The sequence below is a fragment of the Lutra lutra genome, chromosome 4 (genome assembly GCF_902655055.1).
Source record: "Lutra lutra chromosome 4, mLutLut1.2, whole genome shotgun sequence".
Classification (NCBI taxonomy): Eukaryota; Metazoa; Chordata; class Mammalia; order Carnivora; family Mustelidae; genus Lutra; species Lutra lutra.
In genome coordinates this window covers 33,873,340-33,890,420 of record NC_062281.1, presented here as the reverse complement: position 1 = coordinate 33,890,420, position 17,081 = coordinate 33,873,340, and the positions used below count along the sequence as shown (strand labels likewise).

Genomic DNA, 17,081 nt, shown 5'->3' with positions numbered 1-17,081 from the left:
ATTCATTACCTGAAATTCTGCAAAAATTTTCTCAACAAATGTTATTTGCTCACTTTGAAACATAATTCACACAGAAAAGTAAAATATATGTAGTCATTAATATGTATAGCATATAATATATACATATAGCATTTAAAGCCATGACTAGCATACGATAAGCACTCAGTTAAATTGGGTATTATTTTTATTTTTGAACAGCTTTGAAAATACTCCAACCTTTGACCCAGTAATTCTATTTTTATGACTTAACCACAAGGAAAACAATAAAAAATTAAGATAAATATTATAAAAGCATGACTATTACAGTATAGATAAGTGTGAACAAAACTGCAGACAATCTTGGGTTCAACATTATGGGAACAGTTTATGAGGAAAAGTGATGTGGAAAAATGCCCAAAATCTATGTCAAGTGATACCAATAAAATCGTCAGCCAAGGACAACCATTTCTACCAGTCAGGTATGAATGCTCTTTTCATTGCACCCTAACTACATGTTGATTTTTCTGTCTTTACTGAACATAACGGAAGTTGATTTTCACTTATTTACTAAATTAGTATGTGATATTTATTTGGGATTTCTTTGTAAAATTAAAATTAATTTTTGTTTCTAATTTTATTAGTTGTCCAATTATCATTTCTATAAGTTCTCTTTTGTCCATCTACTGAGGAAGGAAGAAAATGAACATTTTATGTGGAAACTTATTTGTTTATTAACTTATTTGTTTAAGTTATTTAATAGGCTCATAGCAAACTTTGAGGGTAGGGAGCATAAAATCCAATAATCCAGCATCTTGCCGTTTAGAAATCTCAATTAATAGCAAACCAAAATTAATTCAGAAAACACTAATGATCTGGTATCTGTGGCTCATCTATCAGCACTGCAAGCAGATGAGCTCCAGTAATGAATTTAAAAGAGCAAATGTATCATAAATTAATCAGTTTGCATATAAGCAACATTGAGTTTAGGGAGGTCTATTAAGTAAAACTACAAAGAAGCAGTAGAGCATAATGATTAAGAGCACAGATTATAAACCCAAACTATTTGGGTTCAAATCCCAGCTCTTCCACTTACTGATTATGTGAACTTGGCTAAAATACACAGACTCTGTGTTTCAGGTCCCTAATCTATGAAATGATAGTATAATAGTATCCAGGCTGATATGTTGTTATGAGACAACGTTGTTATGAGAAAAGTGACTGTGTGTGCACATACAAACATGTATACATATACACACAAAGATACACAGTGATTAAAACACTTCCCAGCACATAGTGATTGCTACATGTTTGTTACTGATAGAAAAATGAGTTTATAATCAGTTTATAAATCAGTCTCTCTTTATCTCTTGCCATTTCATATAGCATAGCTTACTATTAAAATACTGTATTGTATGTGCTATGGTGAGTGCTGTAAAATGTGTAAACCTGGCAATTCACAGACCTGTACCCCTGAGGAATAAAAATAAATTATATGTTTATAAAAAATTAAAAAATTAATTAAAAAATACTATATTGTATTGCAACTATTTAAAAACATTTCTACTTTAATAACCCATGCACAACCCATGCACACATGATCGAGATATGACTTTTTAAAAGGTGACGCTGATGATATATCAGATAAATTTTTTTTTAAAAAGGGAAACAATCAATATAGATCACATATACCACAGGTTCATAGAGGTTTCTAATCTTCAGCAGTGCTTCCTAAACTTGAATATGAAAGAAATCACCTGTGAATCTTGTTAAAATGGAGATTCTAATTCAGTATCTGGGGCAGGGCCTGAGATTCTGAATTTCTAAGAAGTTCCCAGGTACCAATGCAGCCAGTTCAAGAATGGCACTATCAGGGGTCATGAATGAGCTTTAAGGAGATCTGGAATCACAGGATATCATATACAAAATTCTCTGTGAATGTGCTTCTGTGGATTATTTTCTGAGAAAGGGACCCACAATTCCTATCATAATCTCGGAGGTGAGAGTGTGAGTAGGGGAAAGGGCAGGTAGAGAGTAAGAGAATTCACAGGACAGACAAATGTCAGTTCCAGAGCTAACTGAAAAAAAAAACAAAAAACAAAAAAAAACCCCCAAAATTGTGATTACAAAAAAGGGAAATTATTTGTAAAGACAAATATTTTATATTTTATACAACAATTATCACTTAGAAGACTATATGAAGAATCACAAACCATTCTAAATTATAGACAATTACATTGTAGACAATTATAACGTAGAAGATTAAACTGAAAAATCTTTAAATTCAAGAATAAAAACACAGGGATATAAAACTCTAAGAAATAAAAAAGATAAGGCCAAGATATGTAATATTCAGTTAAGAGGAGTTCTAAAAGAGAACTTATAGGATAATGGAGTTAAAATATACATATGTACATATGCATACATATATATAACATATACAACTTATGCATAAAATACCTTTCCAACACACAACTAGATATGTTCAGATAAAATCACTACCAATACCAAACAGTGATAATGACTGAAGATACACACGTAAATACATACTCGTGAAAACTGTAAACTCCAAAAGGAAATTATTACATGCTTCCAAAGGAACAAAGGAATGAGAATCAAAATGGCAACTTAAAGTTAAAAATGATAAAGTAATTCTAGATAGAGTTCTGAACAGAAAACACCGGAACCTGAATCCCCTCTTCCCCCCTGTCAAACCATTATTTCAGTGTGAAGACAAAAAAAAGAAAATTTCCAGCTGTGTACACCTAAACACACACACACACACACACCCAACACATATTTCTTGGGGAGACAGAGAATACAACTCAACAAAGTACTTTAGCAAAATTTAAAAAATCAAACTAACTAAAGACTTAAAGAAAAATAATATGGGACAAAGAAAATGGTAAGGGAGAGGGAAAAGAAAACTTAAGAAATCAAAATAATTGTTAAGAATGGTGATGAAAATTTTAATGTAATTAATTTGGCAAAGTATTTTAACACCTCCTTTTTTTTTGCTTTATTCTGTAAAATTTCAAACATGCACAAAATAGAATAGTACATTCTCATGTATTATCCTCCCATATATCTGATAAGGGGTTAATATCCATAATATATAAAGAAGTCTTACAACTCAACAATAGAAAGATAATTCAACCAATTAAGAAATGGCAAAGGGGGGGGTGCCTGGGTGGCTCAGTGGGTAAGCCTCATCTCAGAGTCCTGGGATGGAGCCCCGCACCGGCTCTCTGCTCAGCAGGGAGTCTGCTTTCCCCTCTCTCTCTGCCTGCCTCTCTGCCTACTTGTGATCTCTGTCTGTCAAATAAATAAATAGAATCTTAAAAAAAAAAAAAAAAGAAATGGCAAAGGATTTGAATAAACATTCACAAACGGCTAATAGTGAAAACAAACAAACAAACAAAAAAAAACCCTGCAACATTAGAAAAATGCCCCAAAAAAGCCACAATAAAATACCACTTCATACCTATAGAGATGCCTGTAAGAAAAAGATGGCCAGAGGCACCTGCACATCTCAGTGGGTTAAAGACTCTGCCTTCAGCTCAGGTCAGGGTCCCAGGGTCCTGGGATCAAGCCCTGCATTGGGCTCTCTGCTCAGCAGGGAGCCTGCTTCCTCCTCTCTCTCTGCCTGCCTCTCTGCCTACTTGTGATCTCTCTCTCTCTGTCAAATAAATAAATAAAATCCTAAAAAAAGAAAAAAAAAAGATGGCCAATAACAAGCATTGGTGAAGATGTAGAGAAACTGAACTCTTACACATTGCTGGTAGGATTGTAAAGTTGTACATCCATTTGGAAAACAATATGGCATTTCCTTGGAAAGGTAAATGCAGAATTACCAAAAGACCCAGCAATTCCACTCTATGCATATACACAGGAGAACTGGAAAATGTCCATGCAAAAACATGTACACAAATATTAACATCATTCATAAAAAGTGGAAACAACCTAAATGTTTGTCAACTGATGAGTAGATAAACAAAATGTGGTTTGTCCACACAATGAAATACTATTTGACTATAAAAAGGAATGAAGTATTGACTCACGGTAGAACATGGATTGAATCATGAAAACAAACTAGATGAAAGAAGCCAGGCATATAAGATCACATACTGTATGATTCCACTTACATGAAATTGTCCAGAATAGGCAAATCGTTAGTGACGTAAAGTTAATCAGTGGTGGCCAAATGCGGGGGGAGGGTTAAGGGAAAAGTGGTGGTGATTGTTAATATGTACAGGGTTTCCTTCTGGTGAAAATAGTCTAGAATTAGATAGTGATAATACTTAGGATAACTCTGTGAACATATAAAAAAACTGAATTATACACTTAAAAAGGTTGGACTTCATTATGTAAAATTGTTATTTAAAAAAACAAAATAGACCCATGCGAATATGACCACTTAATCTTTGACAAAAGTGCAAAGGTAGTTCAATGGAAAAAGGACAGTCTTTTAAATACTTTTTTTTTTTTTTTTATTTGACAGAGAGATCACAAGCAGGCAGAGAGAGAGAAGGAAGCAGGCTCCCCGAGAGAGCAGAGAGCCCAATGCGGGGCTCGATCCCAGGACTCCGAGATCATGACCTGAGCCGAAGGCAGCGGCTCAACCCACTGAGCCACCCAGGCGCCCCAGGACAGTCTTTTAAACAAATGCTGTTGGAACTGGTTTTCCTACATAAAAATGGAGCCTCTTCTCAAAATTTATACTTTACAAAAAACAAACTCACAATGGATCTTACATCTAAATGTATAAAATAAAAATAAAACTTCTAGGAAAAAAATAAGAGAAAATCTTCATGACCTGGGATTAGATGAAGAGTTTTAGAATCGACACCAAAAGCACAATTAATAAATAAAAAACTGATAAATTGAATTTTACCAATTAAGAAACTTTTGCTTTGCCTTCTATCCTTCAGATGTGAATCCATCTCTACTATGGTATCTAATTGGCTTATTTAAAGTCCTTTCATAAGAAGGGATCTACTTCTTATAGGCTCATCTCTATTATCTTGCTAAGTGAGATACAGTTTAACCACACTAGGAATGAAACATTTCTCCTGTCAGCAGGACAAAGCTATTCACTGTTGCTTTCCTATTATATAGTTCATAAACACTCTCCTTTCCTAATCTTAAAAAGCGAAATAATAAGAACTAAAATAATAAAATCTTTTACACTGACCACTGAAATCAACAAAAACAAAAAAGTTTACAAGTACATCTTAAAGTATTAATAGATTAGGGATTAGATCTGATAATCAGACAGGAAGAGAGGGGAGGTTAGTTTATAGCAGAGAGAAAGAAAAGTGGAGGCAGGAAAAAATTTAGGACAATGTATTGATCTCATAAATATGAACAAAAAGTCTAAAAAAATTACTAAATGTAGTCCAGCAGATTAAAAGAAAATACAACATTACCAACTTGCTATGGCTTATTACATAAATGTAAAAATAGTTCAACATTAGGAATCACATGAATGTAATTTATTCCATTCATGGATAAAGGAACTCACATATTCAGGTATTATCTGGCCCTGTGCTAGGTATGTTTCATTTGCATACCTCTTGCTCTCATAAATACCTTATGATCACCCTGGAAATGAAAAAACTTATGTGACAAAATTAAATACTTATTCTCAAAAACTTATTAATATAGGAATTGAAAATCTCTAATTTGATTAAAAATAACAGAAACCTATAGCAAATATCACACTTTAAAAAAAAAAAAGAAAAAGAAAAATGGAGTTCAGGAGCCATTAAATTAAAGACCTAATAAATATCAACAACTGCAGAGTATGTACCTTATCTGGATCCTGATTCAAACAAGGTCTAAAAATTCATGTTTATGTGACAACCAGGGCCATATGTACACAGACAGAAGGTAATTAGGAATTATTGATGTTCTAAGTACGATAATGGTATTGAGGTTTCTTGTTTTTTTTTTAAGTCCTCACATCTTAAAGATACACGATAAAATATGAATAAATTAGATGTCTGGGATTTGCTTCAAAATCATTTGTGTTTAGGGAGTGAGTACAAGTCTAAATAAAACAAGGCTGGCCATTTAATGATAATTTGTTGAATCTGGATATTGGGTATATCAGGTTAATTACATTAGTTTCTCTACTTTGGATATGTTTGGAATTTTCCAAAGTATAAAGTTTTAAAACAGTTTTTAATTATCAAACCCAAAGGGAAAAAATCAAACAAAAGCAAAATGCCAAACACAAGAGAGAATATAAATGATCAGAAAACCTTCCATAGATATTACTAGGGAATACTGTTTTATTTTTAAAAAATTTTATTACTTAACTTTTAATTGAGACATATACATAATTGCACTAATTGAAAGTTTACAGTTCAATGAGCCATCACCAGGAAACTCACTTTATCCATGTAAATTACCACTTATGTCAATAAACAGCATATGACCAACAGCCCAGAAGCTACCCTACTAAACAATCCCCTCAATCACAACCTCCCCTGCTTCTTGCCAATAGGTAACAACTCACCTTGTATTCTAACTTCTTGGATTGTAACCATACAGTACCTTATAATTTTGTGTCTGATTTCTTTTGCTCAACATGAGAAATCCACCCATGTTACCACGGTACAAGTCATTGGTTCTCTTTCATTACTTTATAAGCAAGTTATTCTCAAAATGTGGTCAGTAGATTTCTGGGAATCTTCAAGACCCTTTCAGAGTTTAACAGAATAAAGTTCACTGGGATATGGTTTCAGATTCCATGTTGCAACTAAACTTAAAAACAACAAAAACAACTACCTGTCAAGTTTTGGTGTAGAATCAAAGAATATTCACATTTATCTGAAAAGGCTATTAAAATAACTTCTCCCTTTACAGTAACACATTTATGTGAGGCAGGATTTTTTCCTATACTTCAAGCAAAACATGTCACAACAGACACTGCAGATACAATTTTAGTATATGTGCTGCCGAAGCGAGCACAGACACTGCAGATACAAACATGAGAAATCAGTTGTCTTCTATGAAACCAGACATTAATTTGCAAAAATGTATAGTAGTGCCACTCTTCTCACTAATTCTTGTCTGGGAAAGTACAGTTATCATTTTACATATTTTTATTTAATGTATGTTATTTATGGTCACACATAATGGCTTTCCTACTGTCATTTTAAATTTAATTGTGGTGACCTGAGACCTCAAAGTTTGAAGACTACTGCTGTGCAGTGTTCCCTTATGCTAATACGCCATAATCAATTCATCCATTTCTACTAGGGATGGACAGAGGGGCTCTTTTTCATCTCAGACAATAACAAATAAGGATGCTATGAATAATCTTGTACATGTCTTTTGGCACACATTATGTCCCCACTTCTGTTGAGTTTATACCTTGGAGTAGAACCGCTAGATCACAGGGCATGTTTACATTCAACTTTTAACAGATACTGTTTTCCAAAGTGGCTATTAAGCATTTAAAATGTGGTGAGTCTAACTAAGATGGGCTATAGGTATAAAGTTTATACTGGATTTTGAAGACTTAATATAAAAACACTGCAGAATATCTCAGTAATTATTTTCTATTGATTACATGTCAAAATGACAGTATTTTAGATATACACTAGTGAGTTAAAAAATTTACATTAATGACATTTGTCTCTTTTTTAAAAATATGGCTACTAGAAAACTTAAAATTGTGTACATGACTTCCATTTGAAGCTCACATTATGTATTTTGGACAGTGCTGCTACATGGGGAAATAGAAGTAAAACAGACCGATACCAATACTGTATATAAGAAGTCTGAGATGTGGGTCACCTGGGTGGCTCAGTGGATTAAAGCCTCTGCCTTTGGCTCAGGTCGTGATCCCAGGGTCTTGGGATGGAGCCCCGAATCGGGCTCTCTGCTCAGCGGGGAGCCTGCTTCCTCCTCTATCTCTGCCTGCCTCTCTGCCTACTTGTGATCTCTCTCTCTCTGTCAAATAAATAAATAAAAAATAAAATCTTAAAAAAAAAAAAAAAAAAAAGGAAGTCTGAGATGCTCCTGAGGGGGCATCTTTTAAGGAAGACTGCCCAAAGGAGGTAACATCTAAAGGAAGGCCAAAGGACAGGCAGGAGTTAGCCTAACAAAGAAAGTGATACAAAAAGGAAGGTAAAGCCAGGCAGAAGGTACAGAGTGTGCAAAGGCCAGAAGATAAGAGAAATATGTTTAGCATAGCAGAGACATAGTAGAGGGTAGGGGAGTGGTGAAGGGAAGTAACAAGAGACAAGAAAGGAAAAACTAGCCAGATCATAAGGGGCCTAGTGAGTTATGCCTGTGTTTTAGGAACAGGGCACTACTGGTTTTTTTTTTTTTTTTTTTAAGATTTTATTTATTTATTTGACAGAGAGAGAGAGAGAGATCACAAGTAGGCAGAGAGAGAGGCAGAGAAGCAGGATCCCTGCCTAGCAGAGAGCCCGATGCGGGGCTGGATCCCAGGACCCTGGGATCATGACCTGAGCCAAAGGCAGAGGCTTTAACCCACTGAGCCACCCAGGTGCCCCACTACCGTTAGGTTTTGAGCAAGAAAATTACATAATTGTATCTGTACTTTAGAAAAGCCACTCTGACTGCTGTTATATATATAACTGAATCTGGACAAGACTAGAGTGAAGATTAGTTGGGAGCTGTTACAACAATGTAAACAAAACAAAACAAAACAAACAAACAAACAAAAAAAACCAATGGGTGTCTATATAAAGAGAACAGCAGTAGAGAGATGTGAGCCTTAAGCAAAAATCACTTCTAAAATGCAGCTTCCACTACACTTACTTCACAGATATTCTGAGGATTTAAGCAAGGCATTTTTCTGTAAAGGTGTTCTGTATTCTTAGTCTTGGTAAAAGGTTCTAGTGTCACTAGAACAGGTATTAATTCAAGGAACTGAATTCTATTTTAGAATATACCGGATACGAAGATTCATCTTTTCCCCAACTTACTAACCTAAAACCTAAATAATGCTTTAATAATCAATGAAATTAAGTCAGATAAGAAAAGGCTTACTTTCTTACTTATGTTTAAAAGGTAAATCCCAACTACTAAACATGGTACTGTGCTCCATTTAATCAATTCAATATTAAAAGATTAGCACCATTCCCCATTTCTCTAGAAATGGAAATGTAAGTGAATTAAAGGTAGATATCAAGTTACTCTCATTGAGTGGTATGGATGTGAGTGTAAAACAATTTTGCTTCTTCACTAAACTGATACTAGTAGGGCAGTCAGTTATCAAATATTTAAGAGTCAACTTGATAACTCTTCGGTCAGCTTCAGTTATTTTGAGGTTTCAGGACCTTCTAAAGTTGTATCTTCTGTAAATAAAATACGCAATCCAGGGGGCGCCTGGGTGGCTCAGTGGGTTAGGCCGCTGCCTTTGGCTCAGGTCATGATCTCAGGGTCCTGGGATGGAGTCCCACATCGGGCTCTTTGCTCAGCGGGGAGCCTGCTTCCCTCTCTCTCTCTCTCTCTGCCTCTCTGCCTACTTGTGATCTCTCTCTGTCAAATAAATAAATAAAATCTTTAAAAAAAAAAAATACGCAATCCAGGGGAATAAAGGTAAAAAGGTCACCTACTTTTTCTAAAATTTTCTGAAACTTTCTAATCTACCAATACACCCTTGTCCCTTCTAAGATATAAAGCATTTTAATTGATCACTTAATATAAAGCATCTAACTTCTACTCTACCGGTTGCTTCTTGCCTGAAATACTCTTACAACACTGTAGAAAGTTACATTCTATACTTATTTCACCAACAAAAATGATAGTCCTTAGAACTGAGTTCTCCACAGGCCTCTCGTTAAGCCTCTCCCCTTATAACTGAAATCCTCATTCTTTTTTTTTTAAATATATTTATTTAACAGACAGAGATCACAAGTAGGCAGAGAAGCAGGCAGAGAGAGAGGAAGGGAAGCAGACTCCCTGCTGAGCAGAGAGCCCGATGCGGGGCTCAATCCCAGGACCCTGGGATCATGACCTGAGCTGAAGGCAGAGGCTTCAACCCACTGAGCCACCCAGGTACCCCTGAAATCCTCATTCTTGTCACGTGTTGTACAGCTGTTCAACACAATATTCCTTCTTGCATTGAGTGTTCTTGGCTTTCTCTTTTCTAGCTCAATAAACAGAAACTTACATTCCTAAGGGTCTAAAGTCCTCCACTCAATTATAGAAGCAAATCACCCTCAACCTCTCCTCCCTTCTCATCATTCTCACCTGATTCCATGTTGTAGTACTTTAGGAAATCTCCAGCTTCCCTGAAACTTAATAGACCTAAGTACACTGGCACCAGTATTTTCTTCCTTCCCTGTTGTGACAAGAGAGAAAACATCCCTTTCTTTTCTATCAAAAAGGCAATCCATACTCTTCTGTCCATACTATTACTACTACCTTGGTCCAAGGTCCCGTGTCTCTCACCTGGATCACAGCCCAAACCTGATCATCCCATATCTACTCTTGTCTACTTCACAACAATCCTCCACACAGTGGACAAAAGTGACTATTTTCAAACCATAAATCATATTGTGTGCACTTAAACTCCCTGTATAGTTACACTCAAATAAATGCAAACTCTTTACCATGGTTTCCAAAGCCCTGAGCTCCTTCCTGCCTAACATTCTACGCTCATCTTGCCACTCTCCTGTATGACCACTGTGCTCCAGCTATATCGGTCTATTCATTTACCTGTGACACACCAGCTCTTCCACATCAACAACTTTCCTGATTCTGGGTCTTTCACATGTGGTTCCCAAGGGCAAGGCTCTCGTTTCCCAATCATAATATGGTTAGCCATCACTTAGGTCTTACAAATGACTCTACAAAGAAGTCTTCCTCTAATCATCCTGTGTCTGTTATTCACTATCTGTGCCCCTTATCGGTTTCTTATTATTATAACTTACTAACTAGACTGTCAACCTTATGAGGGCGAAACTATGTTCATCAGGTTATTGTGCCTTACAGAGTGCCCGATAAAATCAAGTGCTCAATGAACATTTGCGAACAGAATGAATGAGTGAAGAGACAGGATTAGGTTGCAATCCTGGTTCTACTACTTCCTAGTGGTTTGATCTTAGATAAGTCACAACCTTTCTGAGCTTCAGATTTTTTCTTCTATAGAAAAGGGACAAATACCTTATAGGATTGCCAAATGGGACCCTCTAAAGATTAAGTGGCAATGAATACAGACCAAGCACAGTATCTGCACTTAATTTAATAGATATTAGTTTCCTTCCCTTCCTTCTATAGCTTAGACAGTGAGAATTCCTTAGAATTCCTTAGGGTAATTCCATATATATATATATATATATACTATATACATATAGCTAGAAAGAATAATGACATGTAACTGAGCAGATAGATTGGTAACAGAATCTAATCCTGTGCTTTAGAAAATGGGAAAAAGTAGTGTATATCTATCACCCATTCCGCCCCAAAAAACAGTGGTGGTAGGGGAGGGTGAGGAGAAAAAGAGAAGAAACTGGAGGGAAAGGTAACCTTGGAAATTATAGGTCATTAACTCAACTTCAACTCCCAAATTTAGAACAACCTTCATTTACTTATAAAGACTAGCAGCAAGAACAAGATTAAAACTCATTCTAGAATAAAAACACTTTCTGTTTGCTTAAATCTAGATAAATCTCCTCTATATTTATTTACCCTCTTTTTTTTTTAATATTTTTATTTTTATTTATTTGACAGACAGAGATCACAAGTAGGCAGAGAGAGGGGAGGGGGAGAAGCAGGCTCCCTGCTGAGCAGAGAGCCCAATGCGGGGCTGGATCCCAGGACCCTGGGATCATGACCTGAGCCAAAGGCAGAGGCTTTAACCCACTGAGCCACTCAGGCGCCCCTATTTATTTACCCTCTTTTACCTTTCATTCTTTAAACTGTAACAGCACTGATAAAAGGTAAGAAAAAAAAAGAAAAAAAATTTCAACTACAAAAACACCTCAGATCAGAAACACAAAAAGGTTTCACTGTTCCCTTAATTTCTTGATAAGCTTTAAATTGTCTAACCACAAAAGTCAGTCCTTTCTTTCCATTCTCTTTAACTGCTGCTCACTTTTTAGCCTGACATCACTTTTATGTTTTTGTCAGAGATTTTACTTTCTAGGAACCTTCTAAATCATTTATCAGACATCATTCAAATCTCCTCCATATTCTTCCTAGAACATAGCTAGCCCTGTGAAAGTGGTCATTTAATATTTTCTGCCTGATAACCGCTTAGAATTTTATAGAATGTGCTGTGTACCTTCATAGTGTCATCAGGATATGGATATAATTTAGATTCTAAACCCAAGGAAGGGTTTATGTTAAGCAATTAATTCAGTTTTATTCAACATATTTTATGTAATCAAGCTTGACTTTTTTAGAAGTAATTGGAATCTGGTTTAGATTTTTTTTTCATGTTCCAATTATTTCCACAACCTTTCTAAAATTGGAACTTCTAGTCTATCCTTAAACTGGAAATTTATAAAATGCTGCTGAATGTTCCATAAAATTCATGGGAAAAGACTTTACCATTAGATATAAAATGCAAGAATAAAAGAATATTTTATGTTATCACAACCTCTAGAACAGTACTGTGTATAGCAAAGACTTTTGACTATAATTAGCTGAATACCAGTTTAAAGAAGAATTTTATCACAGGCCAGTCAGTGCATGCCAGGAAGAGTTCTTAACTGCTATCAAATGCTCTGGCAGCAAGTGGCCAAAAACTAACCATCTGCAACTCTCCAAGGCTATTGTAAAATGATCATATATATATATGTGTGTGTGTGTGCATACACACACACACACACACACACACACACACATATATACCACAAACATTTCAATACCACAAACATTTCAAATTACATTTTAAGGTCTCATCTGGGGCAGTGTTTTTCAAACTAAGAACTGCAATCTATTAGTGCGTCCAAAACTAATGAGTTTAACCAGCAAATGAAGAAAGGAAGGGTGAGAAGGAGGGATAAATAGAATATAAAATGTTGGAGTTCATCACAGGTAGTAAGAGTATTATTTCATAATCTTTGTTTTGTTCTGTATACTGGGAGTATTTTAAGGGTGGGTTTCAGCCAAAAAAAAAAAAAAAAAAAGGTCAGAAAGCAATGAACTGGGAGACAAACAGAAGTGGAAAAGGATAAGCAACTGGAACTGTTACGATCACCAAATTATGGGCTGGGAGATGAGCCAACCAACCAACACCTTCTGTTGACCAGGAGACTGCTTTGGAAATGTCCATGCACTTGCAAAAGCCAGACACCCCTATGTGAGATTTGAAGAAACACCTTCTCTTACAGTAGGCCTACAACAATGCCCAGCAAAGCTCATAGATCCTCCTCCCACTAATGTTTTTATCCCTTCAAACTTTCAAAAGCAGAGGTCAACTTCTACTTTCTACTAACTCTTAGGCACAATCAATAGTTAAGTCACAGGAGCTAAGATACAGCAGCTCTTGAAAGAGAATTATTGGTTCTCGAACAACTACTTCTAAAAAATATTAACTATATTTCATATCACAATTTGATTTCACATAAAGCTTTGACATTCAGCAAAGTCATGTGGAAGTGTGAAAGTCACACTATTTCACTAAAATGATCACATTTAATAGTCACGTACATAGACCACTGAAATGGCCATGTGAAGAGCACAAACACCAAAATAAACAGAATCTTTTAAAAAGATGTATGAAAGATTCCAAGATTCAAGACACAACTTGGAGCCATTTTATATTGCCATTAATGAATTAAGAGTCATTCTGTGAAGAGTTAGTATTGGAACTGCCTAAATATTGGCCAACCTGCATTTTTTCACTGAGTCTATGTTAAGTGTTACTATGAACACTTGGCTGTTGTTTCTTAGTTTTATTTGAGAGAGAGAGAGTGCATACACGCAAGCCCAAACGTGGGGACAGGGAGCAGAGGGAGAGGGACAAGCAGACTCTGTACTAAGCACAGAGCCCAATGTGGGGCTTGATTCCCTGATCCTGACATCATCACCTGACCTGAAATCAAGAATCTGAAGCCTAACTGACTGACCCACCCAGGCACCCCTGAATACTAAGTTGTTTTAACAATGATTTCTAATTATTTTTGAGGCCACTTAAAAAAAAATAACACTTTTTGGTGCATAAGGGACAGTTTCATAAATTATAGCTAATATCTGTTCTAAAGGTCTAAGGTAATGGATATTTCTCAGGATGCATCCACCAGTCCTCACAACTAGTGCATATTCCAGTTAAACAAACCCCACTACTGTTATAGAAGCACATCTCCCACATTATTGTTATAGGTTTTTTTCCCCTCTCTCGTATAAACCCACATTTGGCTGGAGAGACATAAGAGGACAAAAGTGCAGCTATAAAATTTCTCTGGTTGCAGGGTGAAGGGTACCTTTTATCTCCGCTCACATAGTTTAATGTTCTGCCTGCCTCACTACCTCCTTTTTTCTTATACTTTGAAACTTGCTGTGGCTTCAGACATCACCCCTGGCACAATTACTTCCTAGTTTTATTACAAAGTCCCCCCACGGCTGGGAGAGGAGTTTCATTCTTTGCCTCCTAACAATTCCTCACTGAACACAAATTCCCAAAAGATAAATCTTTGGTAAGTACCTACCAGAAAGTCATTTTGTGTACAAGTACAAAAAAATGTGCCAAGACAAATTACGGGGTTCACAGCTTCTTATCCCTGGAGGCAAAAAGACTTCTAGTTCAAACACTAATGACACAGGTTTTAATGAAAGAGCTAAAAGAGCTTATTTATTCATTCTGATCAGACATCATAAGATTCAATTTTGACTAGAGCAGAGGACAAAGCAGGGCACTTCGAATCACCCTAGCTTAAAGATGCCTTCTTGCTTTCTTCTCTCTTCTGGGCCATTACACCAAACCTAGAGCAGAATTATACCCACCTTCAGGATAGACTAAACAACATAATAGCTTATTGATCTCTGGTGTAGACCGAAACCCACAAGTCATCAGGCAAGTAGGGATCCCAGCCACTTGATGCAACTAACACTCAAAAGTCATGCACAGGGTTTTCTGATCACACACGAGCATACACCACTGGCAATGATCACACTGAACGTGGACCAAACCTTTCTCTACCCCGAACAAACAAAAATAATAATATGTTAATCAGGCCAGGCAGCAAGCAGTACAATTTTGAATCACACTGAAAAACTATTTTTTGGTTGTCAGTAAGTGTTAATTTATGTTCATTAAATTCATTAACTGTAATTTCTCAGGTTTTCAAAGTCACCGTCATTCAATTCCACAGATAAATTCTTTCAAAAGAGGTAATACTTGCTGGTGAATCACGTGCTAACTTAACTCCATCACCACACCATGAGTGGATGGAGGGATTGTGGCAAATGACTTAGACGTTTTCTAAGTGAAATCCCCAGAGAAGGGTAACTTCTAATTATTTCCTTCTGAAGATATCAAAACCCCATTCTAAAAAGTAAAGGTTAACTGTGTTCATTGAGACACCTTTTCAACGCGTTTCCCTCAAAAACTAAGAAACTAAGACCGGTGAAGTCAGAAGTGGAACTCAAGTCTCAAAACAATGAATGCTCTTGCTAATTAATTCCATTTAGCTCTAGTTCAGACCCTGCTGTAAGGTAAAGCTTAGTCCTCACAGACAGGCTTCAGCCGTCTCTGAACCTCAAAGGAGTACATGCAATGCAATCCACAGACTGGAATGAAGCAACAGTGACAACATTAGCGGCCAATGATGGATGAAATGACAAATGAACTCGGAGTCACGGCAGACATCTACGCCCTAAGGGAGAGACTGAGGTGGGGCTGGAAACTATTTTCTGGCCTTCTCCCGCGTGCTGCTTCTGGGGGAGGGACAGGATCCAGCACGCCCGGGATCCACGGAGCCTCGGCCTCCGAGGTGCAGGAAAGGGAAGAGAGCAGCGGGCTGCTTTTGCAGGGAGTGGAGAAGATGGGGGTTTGGTACGGTGGGAATTTCTCTGGGGAGAGAACTTCCCGACGCCGGAAGGGTCGGGGGTGGCAGGACCGTCCCGACCACGGCGAGGGCGACCTCCTCTTCCTTCTCACACAGTCATACATCTTTGTGTGTGTGGATTGTGCAAGGGGGCCTCCAGCCCAGGTCGGGAAGTGCTCCCGCCACCCCCTCGCTCCACCGGGACTCGCTCCGGCCGGGACACCCAAACCCCTCTCAGACAACCCCTAGGGTCCGGAGATGGTGAGTGGACGAAAGCATCTTCGCGTGTGGACATCCCTCGGGGCATCCACCCCTCGCCGGGTCTTTGTCCCGCCGGCGGCGGGGGTCTCTCCCCGGTTCTCGCGGGGAACCCCTTGTCCTGGAGGCCTCGGGGCCCAGGGTCGCCCCAGCTTTGTTCGGTCAGCGGGGCGCAGAGACGCGGACACTTACCGTACACTCCGGTGAGGAAAAGCAAGACCAACGCAGACCTCCACCGCGGAGACTCTTTTGTGCTCCAGCGACTGGCCATAACCATGGCAGATGGAGGGAGCGAGGAGGAGATGGAGAAGGAGGAGCTGGGGCCAGACGCCGCCGCCACCGAGCCCCCGGCTGCTCCCTGCGCGCTCCGCGGCGGCGGGAGGGGGAGGGGAGGGGCCGCCGCCGCCGCCGCCCGCCCGCCCGCGCTCCCTCCCTCCGGCCCTCCCTCAGCAGCGCGCCAGCTCCCACCCCGGGCGGCGCGAGAGCCCTACGCCGGGCGGCCTTCCCGAGGGCGGAGGCTGGTTGAGCGCACACCCGCGCGAGGCGAGGGGGCGGCGGAAGCGCGACTCCGGCCTCGCACAGCACAGGCTAGCCGGCGCCGCCACCCGCCAGATGGAGCGCGAGCCGGGACCCGCGCTCATCCATGCGATCGGTAATCACCTGGCCCGCCTGCCTTGGTTCCCGCCCCGCGCTCCTCCGGACTTTCCCAGTTTCGGGGCCCGTTTCCCCGAGACTGGAGCCGGAGGAGTAAGGCAGTGCCAATCGATGAGCGAGCACGCAAACACCGGCTGCGAGGTTCCCGAGAGCTGGGAGAGCGGGGGCCCGCAGCGGAGCTCCGCTGCAGTCCGAGGCCTCCTTGCTACC

General features: G+C 38.6%; 1 protein-coding gene across 2 annotated transcripts in view; it reads right to left on the bottom strand.

The window, feature by feature from the left end:
* Positions 1–16,733, bottom strand: part of LRP12 (LDL receptor related protein 12) — a 74,206-nt gene extending 57,473 nt beyond the window's left edge. For both annotated transcript variants that reach the window (XM_047725963.1, XM_047725964.1), the window contains exon 1: positions 16,410–16,733. In XM_047725963.1, coding sequence (XP_047581919.1) covers positions 16,410–16,494 — 85 coding nt within the window. In that variant the 5' untranslated portion in view covers positions 16,495–16,733. The remainder of the gene's footprint in view (positions 1–16,409) is intronic.
* Between the last annotated feature and the right edge of the window lie 348 nt (positions 16,734–17,081).